The sequence below is a fragment of the Haliotis rufescens genome, unplaced genomic scaffold, assembly GCF_023055435.1.
Source record: "Haliotis rufescens isolate VD_foot unplaced genomic scaffold, xgHalRufe1.0.p SCAF_1, whole genome shotgun sequence".
Lineage (NCBI taxonomy): Eukaryota > Metazoa > Mollusca > Gastropoda > Lepetellida > Haliotidae > Haliotis > Haliotis rufescens.
The window spans coordinates 14,244,212-14,256,359 of NW_025963779.1; the positions used below are offsets into that span (position 1 = coordinate 14,244,212).

A 12,148-nucleotide genomic window follows, 5' to 3' on the forward strand; every position below is an offset into this window, starting at 1 on the left:
AACGTTCGGTGGGGACCTCATCATGTCGATACTTTTGCTTCCTGTTGCGACTTTCAATTCGCGTTTCTGCAATCCCGGATGTCAGACAGTAGATTGTTTAACTGTAAACTGGAAAGGGACAATGAGTTGGATTGTACCCCCTGTATGTTTGATACCTAGAACTATCAAACATTTGTCAGAGTGTCATGCCGTGGGGACATTGGTTGTTCCGGAGTGGCAATCAGCTTGTTTTGGGCCATTACATTGTGAGAAATGTTTGTTTGTTCCTAAAGTTAAAGATTTATAAATTTTCCTAGATACAAAGATGCTTATACAACCAGTAGGATTAAAGGTGGTCTCTTTGAGAATGATTTGCATTTTGATATGCTTGCTGTTATGAGCTATTTTCGTTGATGAGTTGTTCTGTTTTACAGATTCATTTCAGAATGTGTACAAAGACGAACTGGATAATCTCCCTGTGAACGTTAGCGGTGTAGCTGAAAGGTTCCCATCTTTGTTGTCGCTATCTAGAGCTGATTCTACCACCCCAAAATATAACAAGGTTTTGCTGCTTGGAAAAGGTGGGAAGAGTGTCATGCTATGCCAGCATAATAACACCTTTGCACTGTGCAATTTTTTGTTACCGGTGGTACAAAAAAATGATTCTATTTTATCAGTTTTAACTGCCTTTTATAGTTTGAGGCATGCTCATCGTAGCATTGGGCCTGGTAGTCCTGTAAAACATGTTGTGGAAGCGGCTAAGAAAAAGCTTGTTCAGTCAGGAGCATGTTACTGTGGATATCCTTCAACTTTTACACGAAGCCAAAATTGTAAATGTATCATTAGCAGATTTAAGAATATTGGATTGTTTATCTAAAACAGAAATTTACGGTTACATCAAGGACAGTGTAAATAACAGAATGAAAGTTTCACTTTCTCCTGGCCTCTGACTTCTTTGCATCTCTCGTGTTTTGCATAGCATGTTCCACTGTTAAAAAAGGGCGGTCGGGTAGCCTAGTGGTTAAAGCGTTCGCTCGTCACGCCGACGACCCGGGTTCGATTCCCGACATGGGTACAATGTGTGAAGCCCATTTCCGGTGTCCCCCGCCGTGATATTGCTCGGATATTGCTAAAAGCGGCGTAAAACCATACTCACTCACTCACATCCGCTGTTAAATGTGGTGTGTTGTGATTCGGTGTAACGGTTTGGTATAGGAGAACAGTTGTATATTTGGCTTGTGGCATGCAACACGTGGGGCTTTTATGTACGCTTCGTTAACATTACATTATTGCATGATGTAAGTCACCGCATGTTGACAGACGAATCATGTCTGCATAATGAGCCTGCATCGTAATAAAGCTCCATCCCTGTACACTTTGTGTTCATGTTGTCCCAGCCCTGTACACTTTGTGTTCATGTTGTTCCAGCCCTGTACACTTTGTGTTCATGTTGTTTCATCCCTGTACACTTTGTGTTCATGTTGTTCCATCCCTGTACACTTTGTGTTCATGTTGTTCCTGCCCTGTACACTTTGTGTTCATGTTGTTCCATCCCTGTACACTTTGTGTTCATGTTGTTCCATCCCTGTACACTTTGTGTTCATGTTGTTCCATCCCTGTACACTTTGTGTTCATGTTGTTCCATCCCTGTACACTTTGTGTTCATGTTGTTCCATCCCTGTACACTTTGTGTTCATGTTGTTCCATCCCTGTTGACTTTGTGTTCATGTTGTTCCTGCCCTGTACACTTTGTGTTCATGTTGTTCCAGCCCTGTACAGTTTGTGTTCATGTTGTTCCATCCCTGTACACTTTGTGTTCATGTTGTTCCTGCCCTGTACACTTTGTGTTCATGTTGTTCCATCCCTGTACACTTTGTGTTCATGTTGTTCCATCCCTGTAGACTTTGTGTTCATGTTGTTCCATCCCTGTAGACTTTGTGTTCATGTTGTTCCTGCCCTGTACACTTTGTGTTCATGTTGTTCCAGCCCTGTACACTTTGTGTTCATGTTGTTTCATCCCTGTACACTTTGTGTTCATGTTGTTACTGCCCTGTAAACTTTGTGTTCATGTTGTTCCAGCCCTGTACACTTTGTGTTCATGTTGTTCCATCCCTGTACACTTTGTGTTCATGTTGTTCCTGCCCTGTACACTTTGTGTTCATGTTGTTCCTGCCCTGTACACTTTGTGTTCATGTTGTTCCTGCCCTGTACACTTTGTGTTCATGTTGTTCCATCCCTGTACACTTTGTGTTCATGTTGTTCCATCCCTGTACACTTTGTGTTCATGTTGTCCCATCCCTGTACACTTTGTGTTCATGTTGTTCCATCCCTGTACACTTTGTGTTCATGTTGTTCCATCCCTGTACACTTTGTGTTCATGTTGTTCCATCCCTGTAGACTTTGTGTTCATGTTGTTCCATCCCTGTACACTTTGTGTTCATGTTGTTCCATCCCTGTAGACTTTGTGTTCATGTTGTTCCATCCCTGTACACTTTGTGTTCATGTTGTTCCATCCCTGTAGACTTTGTGTTCATGTTGTTCCATCCCTGTACATTTTGTGTTCATGTTATTCCATCCCTGTACACTTGGTGTTCATGTTGTTCCATCCCTGTACACTTTTTGTTCATGTTTTTCCAGCCCTTTACACTTTGTGTTCATGTTGTTCCTGCCCTGTACACTTTGTGTTCATGTTGTTCCTGCCCTGTACACTTTGTGTTCATGTTGTTCCAGCCCTGTACACTTTGTATCCATGTTGTTTCATCCCTGTACACTTTGTGTTCATGTTGTTCCATCCCTGTACGCTTTGTGTTCATGTTGTTCCATCCCTGTACACTTTGTGTTCATGTTGTTTCAGCCCTGTACACTTTGTGTTCATGTTGTTCCTGCCCTGTACACTTTGTGTTCATGTTGTTCCTGCCCTGTACACTTTGTGTTCATGTTGTTTGTTGCAAGCTAGTGGATAATTATCCGAAGTTTAAATAAAAATTGAAGAAAAAAATAATATTGAACAATAAACTTCAACTGAGCTGTTAATAATCATACTTTATCGCACATTTCATACGTCAACAAAAAACTTAAATCACTATCCTAAATCAAGAAATCAAGAGTCGACGCACCAGTCACTATCACAATTTAAGATCGTTGTTGTTGCTGTCAAGCGCAATTTCCTGCAGTGACGTTGATCTGGTAGGGTGCCTGCATCGTAAAATAAACCCCCTCTCATTTTACACGATGTCGAAATATACGAAAGGATTGGTCTCTGCAGCAAAACATTCTAAGAAAACACAGGCCATTTCCCCCAACAACGGAACTGTGACGTTCTATATTACATCCTCCGTGATGAAGAAGACCACGGCTTCAGACGGCAGGGCCACCGCCGTGTCTGGTCCTACCACGTCGGATGTTTAGATATCACAAATACTTATGTTCTCCGGCCTAATTGCCGAGTGCTTCCGCCGCGCGCATGCGAACACTTGAAGTGTCTTGTGCTACTTGACCCCCACTTGTGTTGATCATTACGTCACGTGTAAGCATGTGTCTCACTTTGTACATACAAACACTGCACGACGACTGTGTTGATCAAATATGACACCACTTCCGCTTTGCGCGAAATGAATGACTGGCTCGATGTTGTCATTAAAGATGGGGTGCCAACTGTACTAAATAAATCCAGTGTATGACAGCAGAGACCATATACCGTAACAAGTACTGTATAAAGAAAATAATAAACTGTCATTAAATGGATATCCCATGACTGTAGACTTAATATTTCATGATACTGTATGGCAGAGAGCATATATATTGATGATAGTAAATGAGCAATAGTATGTATTCCCCATCAACATCAACACTGTGCTGGATACTTTCACATTGTAGGTGGGCAGTGTTTGTATTGTGATTCTAATATTCTATTACAAGATTATGACAAGCTTCGTACATGGATGCTGACTGTAACAACTGCGTAATTAACTTGTGTAAACAAGTTGACAACACTTAACGCGGGATGTGTCTTTGAAGTACTGTCTAAATCTAGCACACAATTACATTGTTTATTGAGAGTTTTGTTAATTGTATGCCATTGTTTCTGCCCATGTGCACATGGTTCAGTGAATCTAACATGACAACAATCTTCATTCTGTCCATTAACAATAAACTTTGCTTATTGCTGGCAAGAGTCGCTCTAATGTGTCTCATTAATGTAATAGTTTATAGTATTTATTAAACATAAACTGTATAATGTTGAAGAGACAAAAAATCAATGTGTTCTGTCACTTTAGTTTTTGAAGACATATCTGTATATTTTCTTCCAGTGTAAGACAACTGCAGTGGGCTGAGGCTTGGGCAGCATTTTACATCGGCCCAGCTGAGTATCATCAAGAGCCAGAAGCGAGAGAACCCCACAGTCATAATGGATTCAAGGATTCTGACAACTGTTGGGCAGATGAGTTTTATGTTCTTGTGGGCGAGATGCACCAGTACAGTCCTGAAAACAATCTTGATGATGTTGTCAGGGGAATTCTTCATCATAGAAGGTACAAACAGTACTCATGTTTGAAAAAGACTTTGCTTGAGGGGTGTCACCAACTTGGAGACTTTACAGGCGTTCAAACAAAGGAGGATGCAATTAACCTTGTCCAATTCTATGACGGTTCACAGTTAGCTGTGAAACTGTCAGTGTCAGTAACACCATCCCAACTTGCATCTGTCTCGGTCCACAGACAGTTCATCGGACATGACAATCATGTTTGGAGAGGCTTGCCTCATTTCTTTTCGACCCTCACAGATGTCAAGAAACTTTTTTCAAAGTTGTCCTCTTACAACGTCTGCCTCGGAAATTACGAAGACAAATTTAGCCATCTGGTTCCAATAGGTGTTGGGTTGAGTCAGGCTGTTGCTTCTGGCATCTCAGCCTACAGAGAAGGTGACTTTGGAATAAACACCAATGGCATTGAAATCAGCTCAACCATCCGGTCAACAAGTTGTTCCCTGTTGGTATTTGGGAAAGGGAGATGTAGACATTGTTGTAGGTATCGGTCTACCCTCAGGAAACATCTGTCTAAGGATAGTTTATCTCCTAAACCATGTGAGCCATAGCATCTTAAACTGTCTCATAAGACACATAAACACATGACAAAATTAGAACTTGTGCCCAAATTTCAAACTATTAAAAGTCACTTCACTAATCAGTCACTTCAGAGCGAGTTAGATCAACTGAAAAGGAAAGTGTCTGATATGATTAGAAGCAAAGGACTCATGCTAAATGACACTTGTGATGCAGACTTAAGAGACATGCTCGAAGAGTACAGTTCTGAGATACAGAAAGGCTATCCTGATGAACATTCTCTGCAAAGATTTTTCTGGGAACAGCAAGTGAAGTATGCCAAGTTAAATGACAAACGGTCGATGAGATGGCATCCTATGGTCATCAAATGGTGTCTATATTTGCGGAGCAAAAGCAGAAAAGCCTATGATGCTGCACGGAATACAGGTTTCATAAAGTTTCCAAGCAGGAGAACTCTCTTCGACTATTCTCATTCCTTGCCCAGCATTATTGGATTCCATCCTCAGTATGCTAAGCACCTGATGACCGAAGCCAAGTCTTTAGGCATGCTGGAAAATGATGCCAAATCCTTTGTTGGTATATTGCAGGACGAAGTTAAGGTATCCGAAGGACTCATTTATGACAGGTCATCGGGTGAATTGGTTGGCTATGTGGACCTTGATCAAACGGGCAATGAACTTCTACGATTAGAAGAATTATTAAAGGACACACGACCTCAGTTGGCCCGTACAATGCTTGTCATTATGATTCGTGGGATTGTAGCAGACTTCAGGTATCCTTATGCCGCTTTTGCAACAAGAAATATTGAATCAGCATATCTATACTCCATATTGTCGGAAGCTGTTTGACCTTGGAAAACACTGGATTAAAGCCTATCTTCATCACATGTGATGGTGCTACCCCCAATAGAAAAAAATTAAATTTTCATTTTGTGCCACAATTGGGTAATACCTACTGGACATGGAATCCATATTCATTTCCAAAGAGGAAATTATATTTTGTTTCTGATGTACCCCATCTGCTCAAAACAACAAGGAATTGTTTTGCCAACTCATGCTCTCACAAGATGTCCAGAACGTTATGGAAAGATAACAATAGAATAAGTTGGCTCCATATTGTGAGATTGTATGAAGAATTTGTTGAGAACTCTCTCTATTTTAAACATACAAACTTACAAGGGACCACATTGGTTTGACATCCTTTTCAACAATGAAAGTTCATCTAGCTGCAGAGGTTTTCAGTTCAACCGTAGCTAATGCTCTTGAAGAACAGTACGGAGATGAGACGACAGAAACAGTTAAATTCTTAAGACATATGGACAAATTTTTTGACTGTCTAAATACAAGAAGCATAACAGAAGGAATCCTATCCAGAAATCAAAACAAGAAGGAGTACCGGGATATTAGTGATCCTCGTTTGGATTATGTATTGAATGATTTCTTGAACTTTTTTAAATCATGGGAGGAGAGTGTCATGAGGCGTCCAGGTGACATTTCATTAGCGCAAAGGAGACGTATGATGCTCAGTCATCAGACATTAAAAGGAATACAAATATCTGTTCATTCAATAGTAGAATGTGTGAGGTTCTTGTTGACTAATGGTGATGAATAAGTGTTGACTCATAGATTTAATCAGGACCCACTTGAGGAGCAGTTTGGACAATAAAAACAAAAGGGAGGTGCAAATGACAACCCATCAGTGTATGCTAAAAAGCACATGTTTTCAGAGATGAAAGTTATAGGTTCATCTGCCCTTCAACCCATCAGAGGCAATATCTCTCAGAAGAGAGGTGCAGCAGTAGCCAGGGTAACTGTGGATGATTCACCTATGTCAAGAAAGAAACAAAAGCGTTTGAATTAAAACAATAACATGTCTTTATTTGTTCACTTCTATTTTAGTTTCCGGATTCCTTCAACGCACCCCTGAGAGATCGGCTCCTTTTAATGCCCTTGTGTTTCCTGCCACCCCTCATTTCCTTCTGTAGCTGACGTCTAGAGTATTTAGCAACAGCTCCCCCACGTACACGTAGGAACAAGTCCACAATAAACTCTAACATTTTCAGTTTCAATGAATCACCACAGAAGATTAATTGGTCCCAATAGTACGAAACCATGTAATTTGTCATTAGGGTTTCTTTAGGTTTGTCACATAGGAGTGACGAGGCACACAACTGAGAAAGTTCAACCTTTTTCCTCATCTCGATCTCAAATGACCTCACGAGTAGGTAGAAATTGTTACTGGGAAATTTCAGACCTCCTCTGCTCATTTCTGTGTCCATTTACTAAATTTCTCATTGTACACCCTCTTTGAACTTTCATCAGAAGATGCAAACCATTCTCCTACGTGCATGTCTATGTCTGTACCACAGATCACCTTCTCCTTTAAAACAGCGTGCAAAATGTAGCCTGATACATAAAACAACACTGCTTGGTCATTGTCACTTATTGTGGATGCTGTTTGTTCAAAATCTTTCTTTTGTGCTTCTGAGATATATTTCAGAATATTTCGCATGATGCGGTCCATTGGACATTGGGCAAAGATATGAACAATCCTCGGCGACTCGCTTGTCACTTTCACCAAAATGCTGTGCAGGTCAGACTGCAATTCATCCTTGAGTCTCATCTGATGAAATTTCATCCACAGTTGTTCTCTTTCAGCAGAAAGAGAACAGCCGTGTCCAAACTTGTAAAAATCTTCTTGAAATTCTGGGGTAAGGACTAAAATAAGTTTTTCCTGAACTGTTTGATTGTCAATACATTCTTTGGCTATGGTAACGAGATGTGGGCCATTCACGGAACACGAAGAGTCATTCATTGGATCCAAGATAACTGTAGATATTGACTTAGACAAGACAGCTTTCAGAGCATCCTGCATGTCTGCTTTCGTTGACATGGGAACTAGTGTGTTTGCTGTGCAGGTTGAATCTGGAGGGTTGCTTCCACCAGGAGAGTCTAGACGATGTTCGTGTGCTAATATAAAAATGGTATTGATTTATGACATATTCAAGTGACAAATATTGGTAGATGATAATTACTAAGAAATGTATTGACAATTAAGTAATTATGAACTGGTGACCTGATATTTATTTGTTAAAACCAAACAACACACATTGACAGAAATAGTGCAATTATTTCAATAGCTAGCCCTCGTCTTGGTACTGGGCAAACAAGTCTAATAAGGTAAATTTGCCTTATATCTGTAACACAATTAAATAAGGCAAGACTGATGTTTGACGTCTACAATAACGAAAACAGCTTCAAGTATTTGAATAGCATGTGTTGCCTACATTTGCAAACCGGCATGTTAATGCTGACCACCATCATAAAACTGTTTTACAGACAATGTAAAAATAGTGTAAATTTCTGATAAATTGTATTGTTGAATAAAATGTGTTAATCATTGTTGTCGTTAATTTTAAAGATATATATAAAAGACCATTACAAAAATTAACATATATTTATGCATGTATATGTACGTAGATTGAATAAACAGAACTCACCTTTAATATCTGATCTGTTGTGTTTCTTGGTAACAAGACCACGGAAGCCCCCGATACTCATGTAAGTTTTTCGGCACAGTGGGCAAGCATATCTTGCTTTCCTTCTCGTGATCTTTGCATGTTTTGGTCCAGTAGTCGACGAAGCTTCGTCATAGACTGGACTGTCAGTGTAGTTGTCTCCATCGAAGCATTCGTCAGACCAAAGACGTATATAGATGCTGTGAGAGGTGACATTCAGTACAAGTCAACAATACGATCAACCAAGTGCTGTCTACTGGTTCTATCAAAGAGGAGATGCAAACACTGTGACCTATACAGAAATACTCTCCGGAAGAAGGCTTCCCGTCAAAAGGCCCAAACTGTCTCTACATTTTCTTTGAAGAAAACACCTCATAGTATGATGAACAGAGACCATTTGGTTAAGAAGATTGACATGTTAAAGCATGAGAAACGCTCAATTCAGGTTGAACTTGATCGACTTAAAAAACGGGTCCTTGATGTCATCAAAACAAAAGGACATGTGTTAAGCTACAGTGAATACGAGGAACTCCTAGAGCTCGTGGATAAATACACAAGTGATGTCGAGACAAGTTATCCAGACGAAAATTGTACACAAAGGCTGTTCTGGGATCAACAACTTAAGTACGCAAAACTTAAAAACAAGTCGGCAATGAGGTGGCACCCTATGATGGTCAAGTGGTGTTTATATTTGCGTAGCAAGAGTCAAAAAGCTTATGATGTGGCCAAAGATTCTGGATTCATTGCCCTTCCAAGTACACGTACGTTATTTGACTACTCGCATGTCTTGCCAAGTAAATGTGGCTTTCACGAGAAATTTACAGAGCATCTAATAGAACAGGCAGAGAACTGTGGAATGTACGAGGAAGAATGGAAATCTTATGTCGGCATCCTTCAAGATGAAATTAAAGTTTCAGAGGAACTGGTCTATGACAAAAACAGTGGGGAGTTAGTTGGTTATGTGGGACTGGACAAACCTTGGAACGACATCAATCAAATGGAAAATCTCCTAAGTGATAGTGACCCAATCTGGTGAAATCCATTCTTGTTGTTATGGTGAGAGGCATCACCACATCTTTGAAATATCCATTCTTTTGTCTGGCTACTGATGGAGTGTCTGCAGCTACTTTATATCCACCTATATGGGAAACTGTAAGAATTTTGACGATTGAATGCGGCTTAAAACCATTGTTTATAACATGTGATGGGGCGACGCCAAACAGAAAATTCTTCAACCTACATCTTGATGAAAATTTACAAAATACATTTTGGTCTTGGAACCCATACTCGTTTCCCAACAGAAAAATGTTTTTCATATCAGATGTCCCACATTTACTGAAAACAACAAGAAACTGTTTCTCAAATTCTGGAGCACATAACTTGGTACGACATCTTTGGAAGAATGGGAAATGTATTTCATGGACCCACATCATCCGTTTGTATGAGGATCATGTGGAGACCCCATTATTTTCCCTCTGCCCCAAACTTACCAGACATCATGTTCATTTATCGTCATTTGCAAAGATGAAAGTGAACCTAGCTGCACAAGTGCTCAGTAAGACAGTTGCGGATGCTCTAGAAGATCTTTATGGGGACCATGTTGCAGAAACTGTCAAATTTATTCGGCACATGAATCGTTTCTTCGACTGTCTGAACACCAGAAATTTAGAGGAGGCAAAACGCAAGAGGAACCCTGATCTTGAGGCATATAGGACACCAGACGACCCTAGACTTCAGTACCTGAGTGATGAATTCTTGCAATATTTCAATGATTGGGAAACGGCCATAATGACTAGGACAGGACCATATACAAGAGGGCAACGCAGGAAGATGATTCTGAGTCAACAAACATTAAATGGACTCAAAATTACAGTGAATTCTATTGTAGAATGCACAAAATTTCTTTTAAGAGAAGGAGCCTTTTTTATATTGACACATAGATTTAATCAAGATCCCCTGGAAGAAGATTTTGCTCACTATCGACAGAAAGGTGGATCAAACGACAACCCAACAGTCTATGATGTCAGGAACACATTGTCCCAACTTCGGGTGATTGGATCAGGAGCACTTGCACCTATTCGAGGCAATGTTTCCAAAAAGAAAAACAGGGACCACTTGCTGTTGACAATACCCCACTTGCCAAAAGGAGAAGATAATAATATTGTGAACATGTGACTGATGGATAGTTTGTACAATCTTGTACAGTGATCATGGTGCTAATCAAAAACAGTGAACTGTGAAACTTGCCATTCAGTGTAAACCGATCTTGCACATTGTATGTGCACTGTTAAGCATGATTTTGTGAAACTAAATGAATAATGTTCCATAACTTGATAAGCAAAATAGTTCAGTGTTAACTGTTGAAACAGAAATAGTTAAAACTATCAAATGAGTTATATCGTGACTACATAACACAGCAGACCTAATAATAGAAAATCCAAAATAAATGAAGAAGACAACTTGTTTAAGGTTGTATTTTTTAAACTTTAAAGTTTTGCAGCCAAACTGCACTCAAGTATGTAAACAAGGTATAATAAATGCTTTGGGTGATTCAACATATGTCACAATTGACATACAAGATTAAAATACAGTTTAGCTTTGTGTTGATAACCAGGAGTTACTATACAATTACAATATACATAGGAAGATAATTTTTGTCATGGTAGCTAGGAATCATTGTAGGTTTCGAAGTCGTTTCCTCAGAGATTGGGACTTTTTCCCTTTTAAACTTGCTTTAGCATTTTCCTTCTGGGATTGTCTTTGTACATGTTTTGCAACAGCTCTTCCACGGAGTCTTAAAAACAGGCCTACAATGTTCTCCAAGATAGAGGTTTTAATTTTGTCCTCAGAGGCAATAAGCTTGTCCCAGTAGAAACCAACTGTGATGTCTTGCATTATTGCCTCTTTCAGTGCCATCTTTGCAATTGCATCCCTGTTCAGACCCTTTAAACTAACTGGCAGTCTGCAAATTGTCTCTTTTTTTCTGACAAGAAAGAAAAAGTTATCCCCACAGACTTTCAAACCACCACGGTTCACTTTCACAGTCCACCTTTTCACCTTTGTGACAAAATCGGGAGACTTCTGGGTAGATGACGCACAGAGATTTTTGAGAATAGATACAGAGGCGGTACTTCCTTTCTTCATTGATTGTTTTCTCTATAGCACAAATTAGATATCCTGATATGTAGAATAGGACTGAGTTGTCTTCGTCTGTAAAGGATTCTACAGATTTCTCCGTTTCTCCTTCTGTAGACTTGATGTGAAGTTCGTAATTGCACATCTGATTAGGTCATCAAGGAGACACTGAATAAAAAAATGGACATGCATTTCCGTCTCGTTCGCAACTTTCAAAACTACAGATCGCAGCCTGGCACATAGATCAAAATTGGTCCTCATTGAATGAAATTTACTCCACATGAGTTCCTTGTCGGCAGAGAAAGAGTTCGCTTTGCCAAACACTGCAAGTGTATCCAGGAATGGTGGCTTCAGAACAGTTCCTAATTCCTGCATCATGTCTGGTGAGGACATCACTATTTTGCCTATATGAACCATGGTACTTCCGGACTTTGATTTGGTGGAGTTGTGATTTG

General features: G+C 39.8%; 1 protein-coding gene across 1 annotated transcript; it reads left to right on the forward strand.

Annotated features, from left to right (window-relative positions):
- The first annotated feature begins 9,605 nt into the window (after positions 1-9,605).
- LOC124148655 lies at positions 9,606-11,353 on the forward strand. The gene has a single exon (XM_046519888.2). The coding sequence runs from the start codon at positions 9,612-9,614 to the stop codon at positions 10,731-10,733; it is 1,122 nt and encodes a 373-aa protein (XP_046375844.2). The 5' UTR covers positions 9,606-9,611; the 3' UTR covers positions 10,734-11,353.
- Positions 11,354-12,148: the final 795 nt, after the last annotated feature.